The sequence below is a fragment of the Cavia porcellus genome, unplaced genomic scaffold (genome assembly GCF_034190915.1).
Source record: "Cavia porcellus strain 051 isolate PalLab524CR breed Dunkin Hartley unplaced genomic scaffold, mCavPor4.1 scaffold_25, whole genome shotgun sequence".
In the NCBI taxonomy this organism is placed as follows: domain Eukaryota; kingdom Metazoa; phylum Chordata; class Mammalia; order Rodentia; family Caviidae; genus Cavia; species Cavia porcellus.
Window position 1 is genome coordinate 5,438,782 of NW_026947508.1, and position 26,014 is coordinate 5,464,795.

Below are 26,014 nucleotides of genomic sequence, written 5' to 3' on the forward strand. Positions count from 1 at the left end.
CCATCTTCACCTCGTCCCTCGTAGGGTCAGGTCTGTTCTCAGCTGCCCAGAGTCTTCCTTTGGGAGGTGCAGGGAGGGTGGGCTCTGCCCTTCCTGTTCCCTTGTAAGGACTTCTCATTTATGTCACCTGTGTCCTCAGGCTGAAATCTCCCTAGGGGCCGGGTTATAATGCACTCGGTGTGGAAGGGTGGAAGCCCCACATTCCCAGGGAAGACCCTTCCCTGCTCCTGTAAAATAGGCACCTCAGCCAGGCATGGCGGTGCGTGCCTGTGATGCATCCCAGCACTCTGGGAGGCTGAGGCAGGAAGGTCACAAATTCTAGTTCAGCCTGGGCAACTTCGATTTAGTGAGACCCTGTCTCAGAATAAAAAATAAAAAGGCCTGGGGCTGCACCTCAGTGCAAAGATCCTGCAATTAACCCCTAGTGCTGCTAAAAAAAAAAAAAGATAAAATATTTCGCTTAGCCTTGTCTGGCCTTTCCACATCTGAATTCCAGAGTCCTGGCTGCTGCCTCCAGGCCCAGCACGGGAGGGACTTTGCCAAGGATTCTGATGAAAGGGGCAGCAGTAATTACAGGTGCTGGAAATAGTCCCATTTCCTGTCAGCCTCCTCCTCCTCCTCCCCTCAAAAAAAGAAAACAACAAATTTCCCCAAAAACACTGAGCTGAAAAAAGCTCTTAGACCTAGTTTAGTCTGCAGGGACAGCCGGGGTGGGCGGCCTTAAACATTTGCATTCCTGGGGCTTAGCGGCCTCCAGAGGGTCGAGTTTCTGGGTTAGTGGTCCCGCACTGCGCACAAAGAGAGCGTGTGTGCAGTGGAATTCCGAGTAGCCAAGTCTCCGCGCGCCCTCGGGGTGGTGGTGGTGGGGTGGCTCAGGCTCAGGGCCGCTCCTTGCGACCCCAGAGAAGCCCACCCTGACCAGGGCTCACCACCCAGGTGCCACCTACAGAGAGGCGTTTACCCACTTCAGGGCTTTGGAGCTCGGAGCACCAGCCCGAGGACGCTGTGCAGGGGGTGAGAGGTGTGGGGACCCCAGGGAGCCGCGGGAGTGGTGGGTGGTGAGGTCACCGTCACCACCGGGTGAGGTCATTATTTTCTCCTGTGCTCTTGCTTCTCCCTGTGACTGTGGCAGAGATGGTGAGAGATGGGTCACGTGACCCAGTCCTGCGGGGCAGGAGGGTGGATGGGCAGGTGGCTGAAATACCTGCCCTGAGCTGTGCTCCCATCCATCGTGAGCTTGACGGGCTCGTTACCAACCGCCCCAACCCTCAGGATTTTTCCCCAGTGATGGAGATTCCTCGTTCTTTTGGTTGGATCCCACCTCTCCGGCTTCTCTTTAACCAGCACTTGGGACGTACCAGGCCCGGACCCAGTGGGCGGCCACGTTGTCTTGTCTCATCTTCTGATCCTCTCTCTGGGGCAGGATTGTTGTTCCTGGTTTGCAGGTGGGAAACAAGCTCAGAACAATCTCACATCAGAGCTGGGGTTCAACCCCAGGTCGGACAGGTACTATGTGCTGTGTGCACGTAGGTGCACGTTGTCCCCAGATTCTGCTTTGTCCTTCGGTCAGGAGCAGAACCTGGCCCTCTGCCCGACTCCCATCATGCACTGGGCTCTAGGCAAGAGGGATATCAGGTCCTGACTTGAGGGATGGACAGGGGGCATTGGCCAAGAGGGCGCGGGTCCCTTTGCGGGTGCACACTCTTCAGCATCTTATGAGAAATCACGGGGGTGCTGGGCAGAGGGTGAGACAGCCCAGGGGACGGGGTCTCGGGGCCAGGACAGCCGCCACCTGTTGGTTCCTTTGTGGCTGGAGATTCACCGGAAGCCAGGAGATTGGGTGCACAAGTGACAGGTGTCAGACAAAGACGCTGGCCTGGCCTGGCCCTGCTGATGGCCAGCAGGAAGCACCGCGTCGGATCCCCAGACGCCCACCCCTCCGCACCCGCCTTCCTGGTTCCCAGTGCGCGTCCCAGACTCGTCCCTTTGTTGTCCGATGCGTCAGCCGTCTGTGCTCGTCGGAGGTTCCTGAATGGGGCTTGGAAATAGGTTACTCCCTTCCCGTGCCGCCAGCCCTGACCGGCGTGTGACCTTCCCCTCGGTGACAGTGTCTGACTATCACTCTTTGATGCTGGCTGTGGACAGGCTGGGCGGCCGTGTCTTCCCGGCTCTGGCCTTCGAGGGCTTTGCCACCCCAGCTGCCGCCCAGGTGCACCTTCTGCTGGCCCCTCTTCCCCTCTGCCATGTTGGAAAGGGGAAATCCGAACTCGGGACCTTCCACTCTTCTGAGCTCGGGCCAGGCTGGCCGCCTGAGCCTCTGGGGAAGCGACGACAGTTCCTGCTGGGCCGTCGCCCAGGGCGGCTGGCGGCAGGACTCGGCCCCCCAGGCCTTTGCCTTCTGTGGAATTGCCAGGGTTTTTCCATTTCTCCCCTGGCTCATCCCCAAGCTGTCCCTCAGGACTGTGGGCAGAGGTCGTAGTGGGTCCGGGAGATGCTTGCTGGGGAGGTCAGAGGCTGCGGTGACCCCAGGGCCCCTTGCCCACACCTGGAACCCTGTGTTCAAGGGGCAGCTTAGATGGGGCTGAAGTTGTAATCTTCGTGGAATCCAGGTCTGAAGGGAGCAGAGACAGGACTGCCAGGCCAGCTCTGTCCAGGGAGGTGACCTGTTGCTCACACCTGCTGGCCCTGTGTCTTTGGACACCCAGAGCCCACAGCGGGCAGCTTCTGGGGGAACAACCGTGATGCCTAAGTATAGCTGTCAGCTTGACTGGCCTGGGAGCCACTGAGCGAGTCAGTGAAGCCCACTTCTGCACGTGCCTGGGTGGTCATGGAGGTGTGACCGTGGGGGCTGTATCTGGTCCCTGGCCCCTGCCTCTCTGGCACTGTCCCTGCTCTGCTTCCAGCCACCTTGAACAGAGCAGTGTTGCTCCACCAGGCCCTTCCACCAAGATGCTCCTGACCTGAAGCAGCCAACCATGGACTGAACCCCCTGAAACTGTGAGCCAAGTTAAACCCTTCCTCTTCTAAGTGTTGGGTACTTTGTGCCAGCTGTGGGCAATCTGGCCGCTACTGGATGCCTCCATGGTCACCATCAGAAGCTCATGGAGGACCTCCTATACCTAGAGCAGTTGGGGTCACAGTAGAGCCCCACAAAATGGGCATCTGGTGCCTGGTTATCCTCCACAGTGTCCCTTTGTGGCCAGCTGCAGCAGGCTCTGCTTGGCAGGGCTGGGGCTCCTGGACTCTCTACCCACCGAGGGGGCAGTCGGGTGGGGACAAGGCAGGAGTCAGGACAAAAGCTTGTTGTGCCTTGGAGAAAACCCAGACCTGGGTTTCCCTGCCGTGGAGTGTGCCAGCGCCCAGCCCGTCTTGTTCCATAAAAGGAAATTTGTGTGTGGCTCCTGGCACCCAGACACCATGGGAAGGGCGTGGTGGCCTCCGAGCCACAGCGTGCTGTGATGGTCACTCTCATCACCCCTGACCTCTTGGAGCTGATGCTGGGCCAGTCAGTAGTGTTTGGGACCAGAAGTCCATTCTCCCTGCTGTGGGCTGGTATGGTGGGTCCAGATCAGATGCAGGTTCCTAGAAAACCAAGAGGGCAGCCGCAGGCACACTGGCCCTCTCGGGCTGGCCGGCGGGAGAGGCCAGTGCTGCTTCTGCCTTGGGGACTGTCTGGGCCTGCCCCCTGGGGCCAGTGAGCTCACTTGGGGACTGAGGAGCTTTGCATCGGGAGGAGGAAGCTGGCCAGGGACAGACAGCAGATGGATGGTAGGACTCTCCAGGACAGTGTTGTGGTCAGGGAGGCTCCAGAGTCTCCCTAGAATGGTGTCCCAGGAGATGGTGGCAGTGTGGACCAAAAAGGCCGCTCTCTGGTCCCACAGGTTCTTACTGAATACCTATCATCTGCCACGATCCATTCTGAGGCACAAATGGTACATGAGACCCAGGCCCTCGCCCTCATGGTGCACCCGTTGTCCGGGGGCACCTGTGGTCTGATGCTTGTGGCCAGTGAGCATGGCTGTCCCCCACATACAGCGCAGGGTGTGGGCACAGGGTGCCTCTGCCCACGAAATGGTGGGGTGGAACTTCAGGGGTGCTGTGGCCTCAGAGCAGAGGCTGAGGGCAGATGCGAGGAGCCCTTGATCCCCAGGCTTTGTATTGGGAGCAGGCAGAGGGCTTGGGGCTGGCAGAGATTCCGTGTGGGCTTGGGCTTTGCCAAAGCAGCTGAAAGTGGGGGCTGGACAGCGTGGTAGGGAGACGGGGAGTGGTGACAAGAGGTGTCCTGAGGTTAGGGCCCCAGTGAGCAAGGCCAGTAGCCGGAAGAGGCTGAGGGACAAAGCCAGAAAGGTGGAAACGGGTCAGAAAGCGCTTTTGTGTGTGTGACTTTGACCTTTGCCCTTTCAGTGGCCTCTCCCTGAAAGGCACCATGTGGCAGGAGCCTGGTGGGCTTTCCAGGTGACCTGCATGTTTCCTGGATGCCACTTAAACATTGTGGGCAGGGATGCTCCCCTTGGAGGCTGCTGCAAGGACACAGGAGAGGGCTCAGCCCAGAGCCTGGTCCCAGACCCCCTCCAACCCACCCCAGCTGGCCTGAGGCTGCAGGCTGCCTGAGCTCCAGGAGGATGGCCCACACTGCATGTCGGGGTGGAACCTGTCATTAGCTGGCCTCTGGCACCCTCTCAGGGTGGCTGTGCCCATGGGGCTGGCAGGGCTCAAGGCGGTGCAGGCACCGAGCTGTTTCTAAAAGCAGCGGCTGAGCTGCCTTCCACCTGGGTGGTCCAGCTTCCTGTGCTGGTGTGAAGCTCCCTGGCAGCGAGGCTGGAGGGAAAGCCAGGCGTGGCGGCACACGCCTGTAGTTCCAGCAGTCCGAGAGGCTGAGGCAGGAGGATGGCATCCTGAGAGATTCAGCAAATTCTGTCTCTGCATAAACCCTGTCCCCGCCAGGCAGAGGGACAGCGTCCTGCAGGCCCCCAGAGTCTTCTGCTGTCAGAATCAAGGCAAGGCCGAGAGGCAGGGACAGGGTTTGGGGACCCTCAGGCCAGTGGACTGGGCTCCTTCCTGTGCCTTTATTCCCTCTGTCCCCAGGTGTGTGACTGGCTGGCTGCTGCCACTGAGGGGGCTGGGAATAACCTTGCAGGGCAGGATTTGCTCTCCCTGCTCTGTCACCTGGGCCTAGGTGCTAACAGGATGTCCTCTTGGGTCATGAAGGGCCCCCACTGTGGGGCAGCTGGGGGACAATTCATGCAGTCCCACCACCACCCCGAGGGTCATCACGTCACTGATCTGAACTTGGTATCTCTGTGCCACAGAGGTGGAGATGCCCGGAGGCCACTTAGGCTGCACCATATGGCAGTGCTGAGAACCACCTGCAGGGCACAAGGACAGTGGGGCTGGCACCCAGGTGGTGAGGGTGGCGCAGAGCCTGGCAGTCGACTGAGGTGACCCTGGGTGGCTGTCTGCATGTGGCCCTTGTCCTCCCTGTGGGTGGGTGGTCTGGCTGAGGGCCGCAGGGGCCCAGGACAGGAGCTGGGGGGCAGATCTGAGAGCCCTGAGAGACGGAGACACCCTCCGGGCCTCTATGGCTGCCCATGTCCACTGTCCCGAAGGAGCCTTTGGGCCCGGGGCCCTGGAGACAGACAGCGGCTGGATCGGCTGCCAGGCCGAGCGGGAAGTGCCGTTCCCCGGGGCTTTCCTCGCCTGCAGTTTAGTCTGTGATGGTTTCTTCTGAAAGATTTTCTGCCTCTGAGTCAAACACAAAAATCCCCATAGACACTGAGGCAGCTCAGGGGCGGTCAGCACCTTCTCTGGGGCATCCCTAACCCCTCCTGTCTGGTCAGTGGCCTTGTCCAGCTCTCCAGGGCCTGGGGCCACCCAGCTCCTGTCCCCCTCCGTCCCGTCCCCACACCCATGCCGTTGGGCCCCGTGCCTGGGTGGCACAGCGGGGGTGCCAGGCGGCCATCTGCCCACTCAGGCCCTCCCAGGTGACCTGCCTGGAGTGTGGTGCGGGGCGGGAAGAGCAATGCTTTGCTTTCCTCTCCCCGTGTCTGATTTCTTCTTGGGGTGCATTTCCTGGTGCCCACAGTCTGTCACTGTGTCTTGAGTGTGACACTGTGTGGGGAAATGTGCTTTGAAGTTGATTGGTCACCAGCAAGGTGCAAAACTGAGAAACTGCCGCATTTAAGGCTCTGCTGTGGGGTCTCGGTGGGGCGCGGGCGCCCCTGGGCCCCGGGGAGCTCTTCTGGGTGCTGCTGGTTGCTCTGTCTTCTGCAGGAGCCCAGGCCCGGGGAGTGGTTTGGCCATTTCCCAAGTAGGGTCAGCAAACTTGCTGGGCTGGAGGGTGAGACTGTGCGGGCTTTGAGGCTCTGCTGCTGCCCTGTGAAGGCCCAGACAGTGTGTAAACGAGGGTGCTGGCCATGTGCCAGGAAAACTTCATTTACAGAAGTAGACATCGGGCCCGGCTTGCCCCGGGAGCAGCATTTGCCCAGCCCTGGTACAGTCTAGTGGATGGACCCAGTGGATGTGGTGCCCACGCCTGTGATCCCAGCCCTCCGGGAGGCTGAGGCAGGAGGATGGAACTTGAACCCAGCCTGGGCAACATAGCAACTTGGTGAGAGTCTGTTTCAAAACAAAAAAAAGGGCTAGAGATGTCGCTCAGTGCTATGTTCACCCTCCTGTGCCCCTCCAAATTTTGAATTGCAAAAAAAATTTTAGAAAATAAATGAAAAGATAGGAAGAGGGTACACCGGTTCTGGGTTTCTCGCAGTCCCCGCCTCTGAACTTGGGGTGTAAGTGGGGTGCTCCAGTACGAGCTGCACTTCGAGGGGCTGGGGCGTGGCATGGACCTGCAGAGGGGTGCGAGCAGGTGGAGGCGGCTCCTGGTACATGCCCTGCAGCATGCCAAGCACCGCCGCGTCTAGTGCCTGGTAAATGTGGCGGGGTGCTGTGCGGGGTGCCGTGTGGGGGGCACCCTTCCAGGTGTTGGGCTGATACGGGCTCCTGAAGGAACTCCCCTGCTCCTCCGGCCTGAGAACCCCTGGCAGTGAACAGAATCTATGCATTTTCACTCTGCAGGACTTAACAGCGTTTAGAAGATGCTGCTGGCTTTGGGGCTCTCTAGGAGGGGTCAGATGTTTCCCCAGCCTCATGAGTGTTCTTTCAGGGCCTCAAGGGTCTGCGCAGTGTACTTTGGGAAGAGCTGACAGCCCTTTGGCTCTTTATTTCACAGATGGGGAACCTGAGGCCCAGAGAGGCCACCGTCCCCATCGGGGTACCCAGCAACGTTGCAGTGAGCGCCTGCCCCTGTGGGGAGGTGGAGTCGGTGGAGTCCCGGGTGTGGATCCCAAGCTGTGCTTTGGTACCACTGGGGGTTTGTGCCCCTGAGATACCGGATCCATCTCTCCTGAGCATGGAGCATGTCAGCTGCCGTGCGTGGAGGCTGGAGGCCAGACAGCGCCCTGCCTCACCCCCGCACCTCCGGCCATGTGACCCACTCAACCCCGGCACAGAGTTCCTCTCCCTTTTAGGCGTAGCCCCACCTTTGCCAGGATTGGGGCTCTGGCAGGACCAGACCCGAGAGGAGGCTGCTTGGGGCCTCAGCGCTACCACGCGTGCCCAGCACCAGGGCTGTGGGCAGCTCAGCCCTGCAGACCAAGTGCCCCGCTGCAGGGTCCACGGTGCAGGAGACGGAGCCGGCGTGGCGAGTGCCTTGGGCTGAGGACTCCATGCAGGGGGCGGGAGGGCAGGGACAGGTATGTGTGAGGGACAGCAAGCCCTGGTGTGTGGAGGGCCAGGCTTGTGGCCAGGAGAGGCCCAGAGGCCAGGAGACCCTGTCCGTATGGCTGCTCACAGGCTGGGCCACTGTCAGGTCAGGGGATTCGGGGCTTGAGCTAGGACACACAGAGACAAAGACCTGCAGAGAGGTCCTGGATGAGTGCGGCGCATTAAATTCTCAAAACTCTGGCACTTGGCAGCGCCTGGAGCCTCCCGGGACTTCCCAGAGCGAGGGCCAGTCTCTGTGGGGGATGGGACAGCTGGCCCAGCTTCTCCTGGTGGTGGCTGGGGGAGGCAGCAGGCGCCAGCCCGGCCATGCGGGTCCCAGATGCCTTTAGCATTCAGGGTACAGTGTCACCTTTCCCCAGTGTGGTCTGCGGGGCATTGTCTGCTATAAACAAGGGCCACGCAGAGCTTTGTTTCTGCACCCTGGGGTCCGAGTGCTGTGTGGTTTCAGGTGGGACCCTGAGGGACCCTGAGGTTCTGTCAGAGGTGGATGAAAGGGATGGACAGTGAGCCGTCCTGGTGGCCTGGGGTCGCTGGCGAGAGCACTGAGGCGCTCAGGAACACTGGCACGGTGCTACATGCTTTGTAGTCCTAACCCTCTGGGAGGCTGAGGCAGGAGGATCATGAGATTGAGCCCAGCCGGGGCAACTTAGCAGTTACCGAGAGGCTGTGTCAAAATGCAAAAGAGAAAGAGCCAGGGATGTAGTTGAGTATGAAGGCGCAAAGTTTAATCCCTGGTGTCACAAGACAAAACGGGAGTCTGGGGTTTCCGCCTTTTGTACTTTTCTGTATGTGACTGGGTGAAGCCTGAGGGCGGCTGTCACAGGTAAATATCTATGCAGGTCCCGTGTGAACACACGTCCTTTTGGAGTGCCAGAGTCTATTTAAAGGGCCCCGCCTTCATTTCCTACTCCTCAGAGGTCACCTGGTTTCTCCCTTCGCCCTCCCCCAGCAGGAGGCCCATCTCTCTGATGGACGGGTGTATGTGTGTACGCACGCGTGTGTGCACAGTAGTGCCCTCTGTCCGCTTAGGAGGTTGGACGTCTTCTCCATGCGGCTGACGGAGTTGGCCGTTCCCGTTTACTGTTCCCGTTTCCCCAAGAGCCAGCTCTTGGCCTCCTCTAGGCATTCCTCTAGGTGCCCACGTAGGGTCCAAAGCGGGTGTGGTCAGGACTGGCTTGGGGTGTGCAGGTCCAGGGCTGCAGAGTGGGGCAGGTGCCCACGAGGGAGGCCGAAGGGACGGACCAGGGTGGGGCAGAGGGTTTAATCCGCGTGAGCAGGGCCTGGATGTGGCAGATGTGCGGTCTGCTGGAGTCCGGAAAGAAGCCATTTGAGGGCATGGCGGGTTCCAGAGGAGCCACGGCCTGGAGCCGGAGAGCAGGAGCCTGGCAGGGAGGGGTGGAGGAGCTGGCACGGCCTGGAGACAGGATGGTGGTCACGGGGACCAGGGAGCGCCTGATGCAAGGACAGGGAGGTATTTTCAGATGTGGTTGTGGCGCTCGGAGGATGTGCTCTCTGAGGCCGGTCGATTGATGGAGCAGGAGTTCTCGACCTTGGAGGAGCCGGTCCCTATGGCCTGATTGGCTTGGACAGGGAGGAGGCCACCAGAAGTGCGGTGGCAGCAAGGAGAGGGCGTCTCAGCTGTGACCCTGCGGGCCCTCGCCGGCAGGTGTCTGCTGAGCCCCTGTCCTGTGGGCCAAGAGGGCATCCATTGTTCCCAGGTGACCAAGATGCAGCTTTACAGCGTGGGGGCAGAAGCCACCTTTCTGGGGACACCCTTGCTCTGCCCTGTTCAGAGCCTGGCCCAGAGGCAGGAACCCAGAGGCTTGGGTCATTTCCTGGACAGCAGCCGGTCCAAGCTGGGCGTTGGCCTGGCCTCCTACAGACTGTGTCCTTGTCAGCTTGCTGCGGTGCTCGGTGTGAACAGGTGGTGAGCAGGCCACCCTGCCTCGGGGCCTCAGCCAGCGTAGACCGCGCTCAGAAGTAGCCAGGGGACAGGCTTGACCTCTCTACTGCAAGGAAAGAGGGCTGCGGAGAGGCCCGGGGAGTGACTCTGCTCTCTGAGGGGCTGACCGACCGTCCCCTCCGGCACAGCTCCTGGGGGAGTGGAGGGACGGCAGGGGCTGCGGATGGAGCACTTTAAAGAGGCGGCAGGGACCGCAGGGCCCGTTCCCATGCAGCAGCATCAGGGCAGAGGGCCCGTCTCTCCGTGACTGCTTTTTCCTTTATTTTCATATAAAGCAAAGTGGTTTTTTTGTTTTGTTTTTTAATTGTGGCAAATATGTTCAACATAAAGATTGCCATTTGAGGTAACTTCAAGAGTCCATTTAGGCCAGGTGTGGTGGCTCACGCCTGTAATCCCAGCCCTCGGGAGGCTGAGGCAGGAGGATCACTGCAAGTTTGAGGCCAGCCCGGGCTATGAAGTGATTTTAAGGCCAGCCTGAACTGCATAGGGAGACCCTGTCTCAAACAGACAAACCAATAAGCAAACAAAAGAGCCCATTTAGAGGTCTAAGTGGATTTCACTGCTGTGCTCCTGACCCCACCATCCACCCCATGCCCATCTCATCCTCTCCAGCTGGGACTGTGTTTGCTGACGCACTGACTTCCTGTCCCTGTCCCCCAGGCTCTGGTGATGTCTGTCCTGCTGTCCCTCTCCACAAATCTGACCATTCCGGGGCCTCAGGGAAGTGGAACCCTGTAGCATTTGTCTCTCTGTGACTTACTGCCCTTTGCAAACTGACCTCAAGGGTCACCGTTGTGGCAGGTGTCAGAATGTCCTCGCTGGTCTGCTGTGTGTCCCTCGTGTCTGTACCATGTGTGCCACCCATTCATTCATCCGAGGACCGCGGGGTGGCTTCTGCCTTTGGCGGTTGTGAACAATGACACAGGGGACACGAATGCACCAGAATCGTTCTGGCTCCTGCTTTGAGTATGGTGGAGAAGTAGACGCCCCAGCGGCAGTGCTGAGGTGTTACCAGGGTGCGGCTGCACTGTCTTCTGAAGGGGCTGCACCGTGCCCCAAATCACGGCATTCGGTTGGCATCTTACAGGCATCTTCGTGCTGTAAAGCAGTGCTATGCTCTGGGTCTCCTGTCAGTGGCCGGGAGGCGACGCTTTGTGTTAGGGTTTGACCACCTGAGTGTCGAGTGAACTGTAACGGTGACAGCCACCACCCTGTGGCCAGGACTTCTCACCCAGGGCTGCGCAGGGATTCCTGGGGGGCCCTGAGGTGCTGGGACACCCAGGCTCCACCTTTGTCTTCACATCTTCCTTGGGTCCCTCTGAGGTCTTCCGGGTCTGCTCTGTCTTCCGTTTTGGGGGTGAAACGTGTGCGGTGCTCCTCACACTCCTAAGTGTTGTGTTCGTGTTTTTGCACACCCAGCAGCAGGTGCATTCTAACTCTTTCTTCCTGAGTGCTGGGCTGTGCGCCTCCCCAGAGTGAAAGAATGGAAGAAAGAACAGCAGTTGAGGGTCGGAAAGAGGTAGGAGCTGCGGGACAGAGAGAGACCCGAAGACCTTCCAACAAGGGTTTGGGGGCGCCTCCTGCAGGCCCACGCGGAGGCCCCTGAGGGCGCCTGGTGCTGTTTCGGGAACAGCTGCCTCCCTGCCCTTAGCAGGGTGGGAGAAGCTGTACGCTCTCCATGGGAAGAGGGGGACATTCGCTGTCCGTGGACACTGCTTCTGGTCCCCCCTGGAAGCGCTGGGAGTTGCCTGGAGGAAGCCTCCCGATGTCCATCTCTCCGTCTGGTCCCTGCAGGTCTCCACCAGGGGCTGCTCCCAGTGCCTGCGTCCTGGCTCCCTGCCGTGGCCTGTGGCCGGCCATCTGGCCCCAGACCATGTTTCGGGCTCTTTCTCAGGGTGTCATTCCCCCAGTGCCCTGGCATTCCCAGAAACCTCTGCATCAGCCTGGGGCAAAAGAAGAGGGGAGAGGGGCTTTCCAGGAGTTTCTGTCTAGTAGTCTCAAAAATGTTCCCTGTGAATTCCCAGCACGTCGGTGTCGGGGTTAGGGACCGTGACCCTGCCCTTAGCTCCAGCTACTCAGCTTCCCAGCTGCTCGTCTGCGACAGTAGGGCAGGGTGAGTGGGACCCTCCAGCCCCTCTCAGGAGAGGACTGAGGGGTTAGAGAGGGGGATAGCCCCAACAGAGCGCGGCCTGAGGTCACCAGCTGCCAGCCCAGCTGCTGAGTGAGGTTGTTAAGTCGCTTTAACTTGAAGACCTCCCTGGTTTGGGCATGGGAAGCCCTGGCGGGCTATGAGGGGAGTGGCACAGGGCTGGCTATGGCTCTGTCTTTCCCATCTCCTCCTCTCCTGTTGGTCGTGGGGGCTGAGTCTCCACCATGTTTGGGCACAGTCCCAGCTTTGTACTTGGACCCTCAGCCCTGCAGCCTCCCCACGTCCCTCCCTGCCAGCCTGTGACCCCTGTGGCTAAGGTGGGCTAGAGATGACTTAAGAGAGCCACACAGGTGACCTGGTGGCTCTTCCTGTGTGCAGGGGTCTTGGACCTGCTGCCCGAGGGGCCTCCAGGTCCTGGCTGTGGGCACCCAACTCTGGGGGCTCCAGGCATGCAGGGCCCGAGGGGCTAGGGCTGTGCCAGGAGGGGAGCACATGCCCTGCATGCCTGGAGACAGCTGCCTGGGGGACAGAGAGTCGGTCAGATCAGCCTCCACTCGGCCCCTGGTGGAGGTCTCCAGAAACCCCTTCTCGGGGTCACAATGTGTCTAACACCTCTGTACCTGCCAGGCTCGGGGATAAAACATAGCTGGGAAACCTTGGCGTGGAGCCCGGGGTCGATTCCGCCCCTGCCCGGGCCCCTCTGCACCAGCCCTGTCTCCCCTACTCTTTCTGGGTCTGGGGTCACCGCGTTGCACAGCGGCCTCCCCTCTCGGAGTCTCGGCTGGCGGTGCTGGCCCCGTAATTGTTCCCAGCAGTGTGGAGCGAGGCCCGCAGGCCTCCAGTGTTTGTTTTGCCTCTGTGTTCGGCCAGTGGTAACCAAGGGCAGCTTCCCCTCAGTGACAGCCAGCGGGCCGGGGCCAGAGCTCTTCCAGCCCCGCTGAGAGGCCTGGGGACCTGCGAGAGGCCTCAAGCACGGAGGACCAGCTGGTCCCAAGCTGCTGCCGCCCTCTCCGATGTCCCTGTGGGGAGGACCCGGGACTCTTTTGGCTGCACCCCCAGGAACTTTCCAAAACTCCGGACTCACCAGTAGGTGTCTGGGAGGTTGAGACCACTCGCTGGCCAGTGCCACGGGGGCGGGTTGGGGCGGGATGGTTGGCTTCAGCCGGGCTCAAGGCTGATACAGACTGACAGCTCAGTGACTGTCCCCTTCCCCAAAGCTGGGAGGGCCCAGGGTGGGGACATAACCCCTAGGCAGTTTGGAGGGTGAGATGTGAGGGAGGTGCTGCCTCGGAGGCCAGCAGGGGGGCCGTGTGCAGGAGGAGCCTGGCAGATCAGATCCAGGCGCCGGCTGTGGGATGGCCTGGGGCAGGGCTAGTGACCCCAGGCTGGGCACGGGAACCACGTGCCCCCAAGTCTGCAGGTCCAGTGGGAGGACAGGGCTCTTGAGCTGGGGCTCTGTTACACAGGGCGGCCCTGGCTCTTGGTCTCCCCATAGCCAGGAGGCCCCGCCCCGACAGAGCCCGGTGCTCCCCCCACCCCTGCACCGGGGTCCCTGCCAGGGTCTTTGGGACACATCAGGGTGGTGCCTGAGAGTTCACATTTCCTATGCACTCCTGGGTGGGGTGCTTGCTGCTGGCCCTCATGCGGGCGGCCCTGGATGTCACCCACTGCAGGCAGGGTGGTGGCAGTCCCCCCACCCCTCAGCAGGGAAGGTAGAGGAGCTGGCTGCTGCACGTACAGGCCGAAGATCTCTGGGTTTCTGTTTGGGGCCTCAATAGTGAGCTGGTCAGGCGGGCCGGGGCGGGGCCGGCGAGTTCTCACAGAGTCCTGCAGCCGCCCAGCTGCCCGTCCCATTAAGCCTCCTTGATTTACGGCCGGCCGAGATGGATGGGAGCGAGCGAGGCGCTGGGGTTGCGGAAACGCAGGTCCTGGCTGCTGGCAGGTCCCGCAGTCTCAGCAGAAAAGAGGCGCCTCTGATAGGGAACGGAAACTCGGCTGGGGAGAGGGTTCACGTGCTCCTCCTCCCCCAGTGTGCGTGTGTGTGTGTGTGTGTGTGTGTGTGTGTGTGTGTGTGTGTGTGTTGGGAGGCTGCACCAGGGTAGAGGCTGCGCTGCCTGCGGGGAGTGCTGGGCCCCCAGGGGAGGTGGGGTGCACGTCACATCCAAGAAGCTTGCGCGCCCGTCCGTACTGAATGGAAGTCCAGCTTTGGGAGGAAATAGCTATCTGAAGTGGCCCATCTGATGGCAGGGCTCTGGTAAGCCTCAGGCCCGCTGCGTCCCCAGGGGCAGGGCCCGGGGCGCATGGCCGGTCCTGGGCTGCCCTGTGTTTCTGAGGTTGTGTTGGGACCCTCCTGCCCTCCTCCGGGCTCCTCCTCCTCTGCCCCATTGGCTGTGGAAACCGGCCCGTGGGGGTGGAATCGGGCCAATTTCCCTTTTCCTTGTGTGATCTCAAGAACCCATGAATGGGACAGATCACCCCAGATCCAGGCGCCTGTGCAGAGAGACCTCCCTGCACCCAGGTCTGGCCACCTGGGACCATGCAGGGGCCAGCCAGGGGAGGAAGGCGAGGGCCACAGCTCCCCACGCAGGGGACTCCCCCACCGCGTCCCACAACATGTGTAGACCCAGCAGGTGCTGGCATCGGCAGGCAGTCCCGCAGAGGTAGCCCCTGAGGCTTCCTGCAGGGACCTCTTTGTCACCCCAGTGAGCTCAAAATGGCAGGAGGTGTCCCCAGAGCTAAGTCACTATGCTTCCTGGCCAAGCTGGGCCCAGAGTGGGTTCCAGGATTTGTGTGACTTGTTTTTGGCACTAGGGGCCCTAGGAAGCCCATTCCCCTCCCCCACCCCCTGCACCTCTAAATTAGGAGCCAAATTCTGAAGCTGAGCTTTCCTTGGGACCCAGTTGTATCCCTAAGCTGACCAAGGAGGCTGGACCACCGTCAGCCCTGTTCTGATGGCCCGAGGCTGGCGGGACTTTGCCCAGGGACCCCAGCTCCACGCTGCACACCCTCCATCTTCACGGGTTTATACCCACGATCATTTTCCAGGCTCCCCTGGTGTGTCCAGCAGCGATGCCGTGTAGCGGCAGGAAAGACTGACGGAGGAATCTGAGCAACTTGGCTCTGACCCAGCGAGCAGCACCCGAGTCAGCTGTGCTGGAGACTTGTGTCACCTCCGAAGGTGCCACGTGGGAGGTGCAAAACCGGGGCTTAGGGAACCGGCAGCTTGCCCTGCTGTCCGGGGCCTCAACTATTGCAGCTGACCCAGCTGTCTCTGTGGGGAAGACCAGCAACCAGCTCGTGGATGGGGCCACCATCCTGCTGGGCACTGCACTATCGTCAGTCATCCATCCCTTCCGTCCCAGGTGACGGCATTGCCCACTGTGTATCACTGGCCCAGACCACATCTTGGGTCAGGCTACATCTGTTGGCCCCAGGTCCAAGCTGGGCCTTTGCATCACCTCCCTTGCTGGACTTCCCACCCCCCACCTCCCACCCCCACTGCCAGCAAGTTCTGAATGGCTCTCAACAGCCAGATGGAGTCTGCTTTCTCCTGCCCCGGGGCCTTTGCACATCCTGTTCTTTCTGCTTTTCCCCTGGAATTCAGTCACGTATCCCCTATAACAGGCTGCAGGCTAAAGAGTGCCTCATTAAGTGGTTTAGTCATTGTGTGAGCATCAACATACACATAAGCAACCTAGGTGGCCCAGGTCACTTGCTGCCTACAGCCTCAAGAGGAGACGAGACTGAGCAAGGCTGAGGTGTGTGAGGCTGCTGCCGGCCTGATGTGGCCCTGTCTGGTGGTGATCTTCCCTAAGCAGAAAGGATGTACTCCAAAGCAACACCCAGAGGCACAGTAGAGTTAACACACAGACGGGAGGCGTCTGGGGCTCATTTACACAGTCTCTGAAAGCCAGTGAGCGGTGCCTCGCCCGGTGAGGTCACTGTGGCCACCACATCACAGGTGAAGGGAGGAACATCTTCAGTCCACTGTAATCTTACGCAGACTGTCCTGGGCCGGGACCTGGTGTGGCACCTGCATCCCCGCCTGGGTCTCTGCCCCTGTGCCCCTGTACCCTTGAGTCGGGAGCCCCTGGCCTGCCCCTCCCACCACTTGCTCTCTTTTCCGGTTGGCAGGAGTCCGCTGTCCTGACCGTGGTGGCCCTGGAACCTGTGTCCCCAAAGGGTCCCACCACCGAGGAGCTGGGGACTAAGACAGGCCTGGGGGCCCGGCAGGGCCTTGCAGGGCCACGTGGGAGGGTGAGGCAGCCCCGAGGGCGGCCCTTGCTACGCACCTGTCTGCAGGGCTCCTGACGCCCAGGGTGAGGGCCGTCGGCCGCACCCGGCTGTGCATGGATCCCGATCAGGCGTCCCAGCTGCGTGGCATGAGCTCCGTCACTGGTGGCGGGAAGCAGGGCCTGTCCCTATCCCTACGCTGGCGCCCAGACAAACTTCGTTCCCTTCACAGCCGGCGGGGTAGCAGCACCGTCCCTGGGGCTGCGGCGCGCTCGGCCACTGACCGCACTCAGGCTCATCCCTTTGTCACATCAAGGACAAGGAACCAGCAAAGACGTTTAGAGGTGGGGACACTGGTCAGTGCATCACCGGGCATGGCTTTCATCCGCCCTTTCACTAGGTCTGAATCTCAAGGGAGACACAGTCCCATGCTTGACCTTGTCGAGGCAGATCTTTGTCCCCACCTGTCAGCCATCTGGTAGCATTTTTGACAGCTGAGTAATACTCTGTCCAGTCTCTGGCTGTCAGGCCCGTTCCTTTCTCCCTGTTTTGCGATGCCTGTGACCCTGAGACCCTGCAGCTTGCCAGGAAGTTCTGGATTCACTTATTTGTCACCTTTGGACCCTGGGGACCCTTCCCCCAGTGTGCTCAGAGCTTTCGGGGCTGTCCCAGGAACGTGGACCGGGAAATTCCTAAAGCTGTCATAGCCTCTCTTCCCATCCTGGGCCCCGGAACCTGCTCTGTACCTTGAGAACTCTCCAGAGATGCATGTCCAGCACACGGCCTGGTCCCTCTCAGTGCCCTTCCCATGTCCTTGGCTGTGGCCCATGTGGCAAAGCTTGAGCCAGCCAGCTCCTCCAGCCCAGCACGGTCAGCAGCGAAGCGCAGGAAACCCAGAGCTGGGCAGTCGAGGCTCGCCTTCTTCTGAGGAAGAGGAAGTGGACAGTTGGCGCGGGGGGGGGGGCCTCCTGAGGACTGAGATTTTGAGGGTAAGAGAAGTGGCTGGAAACCTAATGGGAAGACAAGGCTTTAGGCCCTCCTGGAACCAGGAAATTCTTAAGCACACACGTGAGCATCCTTACGGTCAAGCAGCCCACCCATAAGCCCATGGCAGGGCCATGACCAGAACCAGGACGGCGGCACACCGTGGAATATTATGCAGCCATGAATGTAATATTGTCGTGGGAAAAGCAGCCTGGAGAGCAGGTGCTGCCACCATCCTGTGTCTACACTTGCACCAGCACCAGAGCGGCCTGGAAGGGCTGGGCACCTGTCCCTGTGGGCACCGGGGGGCAGCAGGAGAGGACATGTGTAACCACTTTAACTTACACTGTGTACATTTCCCTACTGAGGTCCTTAGGGGCATGCCTGACATTTGAAGCAGTTCAGGCTGGCCGTGGTGGCGCATGCCTGCGATCCCAGCACTCAGAAGGCTGAGACGGGAGGATCGCTGCAAATGCAGGGACAACCAGGGTTACACAGTGAGAGTAAGGCCAGCCATGGCGAGACCTGCGTCATAAAAATAAGTTCGTCTCCAGGTAGAACGGAATTGGTTTTTTGTTTTTATTTATTTGTGACCTAAGTGCGAGCCTGGCAGGTCTCACTGAACGTGGATTCGGGGTGTCCTAGCCCCCATGCGGCTGCTGGTGCTTCCGGCTCTGCTGGTTCTGAAGTCTGCTGGGCCTGGGCTCTGCATCCTCACAGCGCCGGGTGTCACAGCCCCATCTGGGCACCTGGCTGGCGAACCCCTCTTGAGTCTCATGACAGGCTTGTCCCTACCACCTGGGCCCCATCATGTTGGGGACTCCTGCTGGCTGAATCTTGGGTTTGGAGGGTGTGTGGTCTCCAGGGTGCTCTCCGCCCTCTGCTCCTTCCAAGAGCCTGACCTTGGGGATTCGTGGCTGAGCACGTGGCTGCCCTGCAGCACACACCTGAGGCCTAGGGAGCAGAAGGTGCAGGGTGGCTGTGTGTCTTGCACGCCCCTGTGTGCGCACTGCTATGCCAGGAGCCCTTCTCCTGCACCCACTGCTGGGCCTCAAGGTCCAGGGACCAGACAGACCCACAGGGGACGGGCACCCACCTGCAGGCCAGCAGGGTCCCAGTCAGTCTGGATTCTGTTCCCACTGACACCAAGGCCTCCTGCCTGGGTGTCCTCAGGAACCCAGCCGCCTGTCCCGTCCCGAGAAGTCCCAGCCGCACCCTCCTGCCACCATCACCGGGCTGCCTGCCGCGGTGATTGCTCCTTTTAATTTTCAGTCTCTGTATGAATGTCACACCCGTTTCCCAGGGGCTCAGCACAGCTCATCTGGGCCCTTTGTGAGTCATCTGTGTCCTTCCGTAGGTGTCGGGGGGCAGGTGCGTTTTTTGGTTTTTTGAGGTCAAAGGCTAGCACTCTGGACTTTATAGGGTTTTCTCTCCGAAGTCACTTACTTGTCAGAACTTTCCAGAGGGCCCAGTCTTCTTTGTTGGTTCTGAAGGCAGAGATTTCTCTCCATAGCCTTCCTGAAGCAGGCAGTCTGGGCGTGGGATTTAACCCAAGACCCGAGTCCTACCTGGCCCTCTGTGACTTGGCTTGCACAGTGCACAGCCTGAGCCATCTGCGCCTCTGTTGCAGAGACAGCGGCCAGCCGTAATTAGCCAGCGGCACCCAGGCTGTGGGCGGGCGCTGTCCAGCCAGGCTGCGGACTGTGCCGCTGATTTAATGACAGGCTGCCAGGGCGGGTCTCTCCAGAATCCAGGCTGCAGCGGTGGCTGCATGAGGCGGGAGCCGGGTGGCGGGGTGGGGGAGGCCGCTTTGATCTACAGGTGAAAGGAGGCTTTATATAGGTCACCTTGCTCCACGTCCTCAATGTGTTCCCAGCCAGGGTCAAACAATGGTCTCACTGTTCTGGGGTCCAGCACGCTCCAGGAGGTGGCCCCGCATCCTGCTCAGCCCCAGCCATGGGTCCCGGTCACCTTGGCCACGTCCCCCACGAAGGACACAGATACTGCAGCAGGGGTGGCTGCGGGCCAGCTGGGCCGGAAGGCACAGCAGGGCAGGTAGGCCCACGGGCTGTGATTGTCACTGAGGAGCGTCTCGGGTTTCAGGCAGGTGGTCGTCCGGCCCCTCCAGCCTCCCCCGGGACCCCCATCCTGCAGCAGCATGGGCAGCCAGGCTTTGGCTGGTGGACAGACAGTAATTTAGGAAGCGTGTAATTGGACGTCGTAGAACAATGTCACTATAATGGCCTGGGATTTAGCTCAGTGCCTGCCTGGCAAGTGTGAGGGTATGAGTTTGATCCTTGGTACCCATGTGGCAGGAAATTCACCCTGCCTATCGTGGACAGGCGACCTGGTCTCTGTGGGTGCAGCCGGGGACGCCCGCATGACAGCGGCCCCATGCTTCCTTGTGAATGAGGCGGCGGAGGGGCGGCGGGTCGCTGAGGAGGAACTTGCTCTTGGCATCTAGCAAGTTCTGCCAGTGCTTTGCAGCCTTTGATTCTCTGTTGTGCACTCAGAAATCACTTTCACTAAGTAATGTATGCATTATAGACTTTTTTTTTTGGCAATTCAAGAAGCATTCAAAGTGCATATATCTCCCTTCCCCCAGGCCGAACCCCGGAAGCAGGCTTGGGGTTTAGCACCCATCCGCCCGTCCGTCCAGCCCTTTGAATCCCGTGCTGTCTGAGCCGGCTCCTGCCCCTCAAGTGGTCTAGCAGTTTGCTTTTCGCAGTGCTGACAGCCTCTCAGACGTCCTGCGCACATCCTCTGATCTGCCCCGGCCCTCAGGGCTGCAGGACATGGGCGGGGCTGGTGGACAAGACTCCCGGCACAGTGGCATCTGGGTATGTGGCATCTGCGTGACCACTGCCGCGTGCCACTCAAGTCCCAGGGAGCTGTCCTGGCAGGTGGCCCCACATCCTCTCTATTGACCCTGAGGGTCCCCACAGGCTCTCGCCTTGCAGCGCTGCTCAGCATGACCTGGGCCTCACTCCTGCCTCAGCCTTGCGTGGGGCAGTGGACAGTGGCGCCCTTCCCCAGCTCACTGTGCGCCTTCTTTGCAGGCCCCTTACAGTGCACTCTGGGGTGTGTTTAGGCCCTGCCCCTCGCGCCCCAGAGGTCCCGTCAGCTCTGGGCTTGCTTCCTTCTGCCTCTGCCAAGCAACGATTTGATCCCCGCCTCCTGGCCGAGGGGTGGGAGGGTCTGGAGGGAGGTTGGTCTGCCCCCTGCTTCTCTTCCTCCCCGGGAAGACCTGCACCGAGGCTGGGGCCACAGCAGGACGAGAGCTGGGGACACCCCGTTCCCGGGGCCCAGGCCAGGACTGAATTTCTGGTGGGTTCTTGGAGCCCTGGGCCAGCCGAGGCAGGTGTGAGCCAGGAGCTGCCTGAGACCCTGGGGGCTCCATGTGGCAGCAATGGGGTGGTGGAGCCCCTCCTGTGGGGAGGCGGAGGGCTTGGGCCAAACCCCAGACTCCGTGTGGTTGGGGTGCAGGGGTGGCTGGGGCCACTGCCGGCTTGACAGGGCTAGGGGACGGAAGGGAGGAGGGACTTGGCTGTCCCCAGCCCCTAACCCTGTTCCCTGTCCTGCAGCACCTCTGGCCTGTGGGAGGCACAGACCTTGGACCCCACATGTGACATCCAGCCAGGCAGCTGAGGACAGAGTGCAGTGGGGGGGCTCGTCATTCTTTGGGGCGACCAGAATCCCAGTGGGGCAAGAGAGGCACAGGCCAGCAGTGGGATGGCCTGGGGCGGGCGTGAGAGGGCGTGTGGAGAAGCAGGGGTGCTCCAGGGGACACGGAGGCTCATTCGAGAGTGGCCAGGGCCCTGCAGGCCCAGGTCAGCCTTGATGCCCACTGCTGTCGTCATCTCCATGCTTGGCATGTGTTTTGCGCACGTGAGTGTACACACAGCAGACAGGGGTGGGCATGTGTGTGCAGGTGCCCATGTGGCCGCGAGGCTGGGGCAGCAGAGGCCTGTCTCTGTCCCCCTACCCCCCCCCGCCCCCGCCCCATTGCTGATCCGCTCTGTGGGAGGTGCCCAGCCACGCCCTTCCCATTTTTTGTGGCCTGGGCTTTTCCCAGGTGGGGACAGGGCTGACTCCTCTGCTTCTTGCAGACTTGTCTGCTCTGTGAACCCAGGCCTGATGCTCCAGGGGCATCTCTAGGCCCCTGGGAAGCCCAGACTCCAGAATTTGTTGCCTGTGACAGCAGAAAATGGGGGTGAGCCAGAGCCAACACCCGGTCCAGTTTGCCTACATCCTGCCGCCAGGTGGTGTCCACTGCTGGACTCGACTGGCCCAGTGGAGCCCTGTGGTAGCAGGAGCTATGCAGGGCCACCTGTGTTCCCACCCCAGCCAGTGCACCCCACCCACCCCGGGTCCATGTGCGGGTGTCTTGGGGGTCGGTAGTTTCGCACAGGGTTGGAACAGGAGGAGCGTGTGGACCCCTGGCTTAGGACTGAGCTGCACCTTGATCTGATCTGGCCCAGTGTCAGCAGCATTTGTCGAGTGGCCAAAAGGCAGCTGTTGGGCCGGGTCTGGAGCCCCAGAGGTGTGGTCAGCAGGGTCCTGCTCAGTGCGGGGAGCACATTCTAGGACGCAACAAAATCAAAAGCCAGCACCCGCCGTCCCAGGCCCTCCCTGGACTGTGGTCGCCACGAGCTCTGGGGAAGCGTGGGACACGGGCGGCCTGCATATTACAGCCAAGCTCAGTCACGCTCAGCAGCGGTGAAGCCAGGATCACCCTGTGTGAGTGCAGGCACCCAGGGTGGCCAGCCAGGGTCCCGGGGGCTTTCGGGAGTGGCCCGTAATTAAAGATAGACAGAAAGAGAGTGAATGCATGGCTTCTCCGCTTTTGCACAGCAAAGAGGTGGCCAGGTGTGTCCGGCAGGAAGGTAGTAGGTGACCAAAAAGAAGCATCTTCATCCAGCCCTGCGGGGGCGGAGGCAAACGGATCAAGAGTGACCCTAGAGTTTTCATGGCCGCCGACCGTGGAGGAGACTCAGGTGTCAGGATGGCCCCAGTACACAGAGTGGGTGGCCCAGGTGGCCTCCACCCCAGGATGTCCCACCCAGGGGGTGCTCCCACCTCTCCCCAGCCCCCCCCCCCCAGCTCAGATGATGTCCCAGCCGAGGCCCTGGCAGCATCACTGCAACCAGCAGTCAGGGGAGCTCTCTGAGGACATTTGCCCCTGCCTGTCCCCTTCCCCCTCTTCCTCCTCCTCCCAGGGAGCTGACAGATCGGGATGTGAGGTCCCGGTACCCACAGAACTTTTTGCACCAGAGCAGTTGCAGCTACAGTGGGACCACTCTGTCCCGAGTTCACCACATTGGGCACAGGAGTCCCAGCCCGTCTCTGAAAGGTGACCATGCCTCTGGGGTGCAGGGGGACCTCTGTCTCACACCACAAAGGGAGGCAAGAAGTGCGAGCTGCCCCGGCATAAGTGCTTTGGGTGCCCAGCCTTCCTGGGGACCTTGTGCCCGGGCCATGCCTGCAGGAGGCCTGCACCCTGAGGCCGGGACCTGTGGGACCCACTGCAGACCCCTTCCTGGTGCCTGGCCCCACAGACCCTGTGAGAGTGGCAGGCCGGTGCTCAGGAGTCCCCTTCTGCCCTCTGTAATCCTGAGCGGGTACATGTGAGCATTCTCTGAGTGCCCAAGCTCACCCAACTTACCAAGAGCGGCCCCTTGCCCTGCTGCTCCACACAGATCTCGTGGTGACAGTGGTGCACAGTGACAGTGTGGCCTCGGGGAGGGCTGGGACCCAGGCTGCCCAGGGATCTCAGGTACAAGCGAGCTGGGGCCCAGGCTGTTGGCCATGCTGTGCCCTGCGCCCCTGGGTGACTCTGTATCCCCTTGTCCTGCGGCCCTGCTCACTGGCTTGCTGTTTCTTTGCCTGCAGGCACCCTGGGCCTGAGGAGCTGTCCCAGCGAGCTCCCCAGGAACCCCAGCCACCCCGAGGTTGATGAGTTTGCCTGGGGAATCCTCGAGCCGGTGAAGCCAGAGGCCACCATGGGTCAGAAGGTCACCGGAGGGATCAAGACTGTGGACATGCGGGACCCCACGTACCGGCCCCTGAAGCAGGAGCTGCAGGGCCTGGATTACTGCAAGCCCACGCGGCTGGACCTGCTGCTCGACATGCCGCCCGTGTCCTACGACGTCCAGCTGCTGCACTCCTGGAACAACAACGACCGCTCCCTCAACGTCTTTGTCAAAGAGGACGACAAGCTGATCTTTCACCGGCATCCGGTGGCCCAGAGCACAGACGCCATCAGGGGCAAAGTCGGGTACACCAGGGGGCTGCACGTGTGGCAGATCACGTGGGCCATGCGGCAGCGGGGCACGCACGCGGTGGTGGGAGTGGCCACGGCGGACGCCCCGCTGCACTCTGTGGGGTATACGACCCTCGTGGGGAACAACCACGAGTCCTGGGGCTGGGACTTGGGGCGCAACCGGCTCTACCATGACGGCAAGAACCAGCCAAGCAAAACGTACCCAGCCTTTCTGGAGCCGGACGAGACGTTCATCGTCCCTGACTCCTTCCTCGTGGCCCTGGACATGGACGACGGGACCCTGAGCTTCATTGTGGATGGACAGTACATGGGCGTGGCTTTTCGGGGACTCAAGGGCAAAAAACTGTACCCTGTAGTGAGTGCCGTCTGGGGCCACTGCGAGATCCGCATGCGCTACTTGAATGGACTGGATCGTAAGTGTTGCACGACACGTCTGAGGCGGTGCTGTCTCCGGGGCCCCTGGTCCTGGCTGGGCTTGGGCTGAAAGGTTTATGGAGTTGTTAGCTTGTATTTTTTTTTTTTTTAAGCAGGGTCTCGGGATAGTTTAGGGTAGTTGTGAACTCACTAAATAGCTCAGGCTGGCCTTGTACTTGCACTGATCCTCCTGCCTCAGCTTCCTGAGTGCTGGGGTTATAGGCACGCACCACTATGCCCAGCTTTTAAAACGTTTTAAAGTAAATATCCCCTTGTATTGAGACCGTCAGAGGCTGGGCTTGCCTGCCTCTGGTTAAATGAAGACTTCTAGGCAGAGTTTGGTAGATTACCTAGCTGTGATTTGTAGATGAGTAGATGGATAGATGATGGATGGATGGATGGTGGATGGATGATGGATGGTGGATAGGTGATGGGTGGATGGATGGATGGATGGTGGATGGATGATGGATGGATGGATGGTGGATGGATGATGGATGGTGGATAGATGGTGGATGGATTGGATGGATGGATGGTATATAGATGGATGGATGATGGATGGTGGATGGAGGATGGATGGATGGATGGATGGTGGATGGATAGATGGATGGTGGATAGATGGTGGATGGTGGATGGATGGTGGATGGATGGTGGATGGTGGATAGATGGTGGATGGATTGGATGGATAGATGGTGGATGGATGGAGGATGGATGGATGGATGGATGGTAGATGGATAGATGGATGGTGGATAGATGGTGGATGGATGGTGGATGGATGGATGATGGATGGATGGTGGATGGTTGGTGGATGGATGGTGGATGGGTGGTGGATGGATGATGGATGGATGATGGATGCTGGGTGGAATACGTGGTTGGCTAGATGGGCAGGTGGTGACTGGTTGAAAGGATGCATGACAGATGGATGATGGGTGAATGAATGGATGGATAATAGCTGAGTGATCCTTATCTCTGATAAACCACCTTTCCAGTTTGATCTGCAGTTGACCAAATTCCAGCACAGCAGCTAGTCTGTTACTGAGTTGAGGTTTGCAGCCTGGGGCTTCTCCAATACATGAAAAATGGTGACTGCTTACACTCACTAGACAGATTTTGGGTTTCTGTCCTGGTGCCAGAAGCTCCTTAGGGACATAGACCCAATTGGAGTCATTCAGACCTGATGTCAGGAGACTACAGGGAGGAGCCAGGGGCCGAGAACCAGGTGTGTCTTCGGGAGGGGAGCCTCCACCTCAGACCCTGTGTGTTCTGCTGGCAGGATGAGGCTCTGTGGTGCCCAGCTGGGCGCCAGTGCCGGTGTGGAAGCCTGACCTTCCAGGACTGCCCACCCCTCTCTGGGCCCTCTCTCCAGGAGCTTCTGCCTGCCTGGATCCCTTCTCCATCTGCAGATTCCAGCATAGGAAACTTTGCCCAGTTGTGAGCTGATCATCTTTAAGGACGGGCCTGGCCTGGCCTGGCACCTCAAGTCCTAACCCTGCCCCACAGGCCAGGAGCCCAGCGTCTCTGAATCTGCAGATTCAGGGAGCTCCCTCCTTCCCCCAGAGCAGTGCTGGAGCCAGGAAGTAAAGGCAGGGGGGGCCTGGCCACTGGAAGAGGCTGTGGGTCCCTAAGGGACCTCTCCTGAGCTCTGGGAGTTTGTACAACAGCTCTGTTACTGTGTCCTGGCTCTCAGGAGGGGTCAGGGCCGGTGTGCCTTTTGTGGACCACAGAGGTTCTGCAGACATGTCCTGGGGCCCAGACCCGTGCCCTGTGAACAAGGGGTGGGGTGCGTTTAACTCTGTGTCCAAGAAGAAGTTGGGGCCTTTGGTGACTTTCCTTGTTGGGAAACTGAGTGGGTTGGGAAGCTTTAGAGAATGGGAAGAGTTTACTGGGAGCTGTATTCGTGAGCTGGACCGAGGATGAGGACTCGGAAGTGTCACATCAGGACACTGCTGGACGAGCCCTTTCCTATGCACCCAAAGCTAAACACCAGGACCTGCAGGGACCTTGGCCTCTTGTTGTCCCCAGTCCTGCTCAGATGCAACTGGGGTCCAGATGAGGCCAGGGAGCAGTTCCTGGGACACCGAGCCAAGTGCCAGAGTGTGGCACGCGGCCGCCTACCCAGGCACAGTGCACTGTGCACATCCGGGGCTTTAGGGAGGGGGTGGTGTGTGCCTGAGGAGCTCCTAGCCACAGGGTGGAAACTCGTGGCAGGAGC

The 26,014-nt window shown here is 60.3% G+C and overlaps 1 protein-coding gene across 2 annotated transcripts in view; it reads left to right on the plus strand.

Annotated features, from left to right (window-relative positions):
- The window catches only part of Spsb1 (splA/ryanodine receptor domain and SOCS box containing 1), a 45,123-nt gene that overhangs the window by 15,991 nt on the left and 3,118 nt on the right, over positions 1-26,014 (plus strand). The window contains exons 1-2 of one of the 2 annotated variants that reach the window (XM_013154161.3): positions 12,828-12,977; positions 23,001-23,804. In XM_013154161.3, coding sequence (XP_013009615.1) covers positions 12,905-12,977; positions 23,001-23,804 — 877 coding nt within the window. In that variant the 5' untranslated portion in view covers positions 12,828-12,904. Of the gene's footprint in view, positions 1-12,827; positions 12,978-23,000; positions 23,805-26,014 lie in introns of those variants that run through there. The other variant, XM_003471445.5, reaches the window with a different exon arrangement.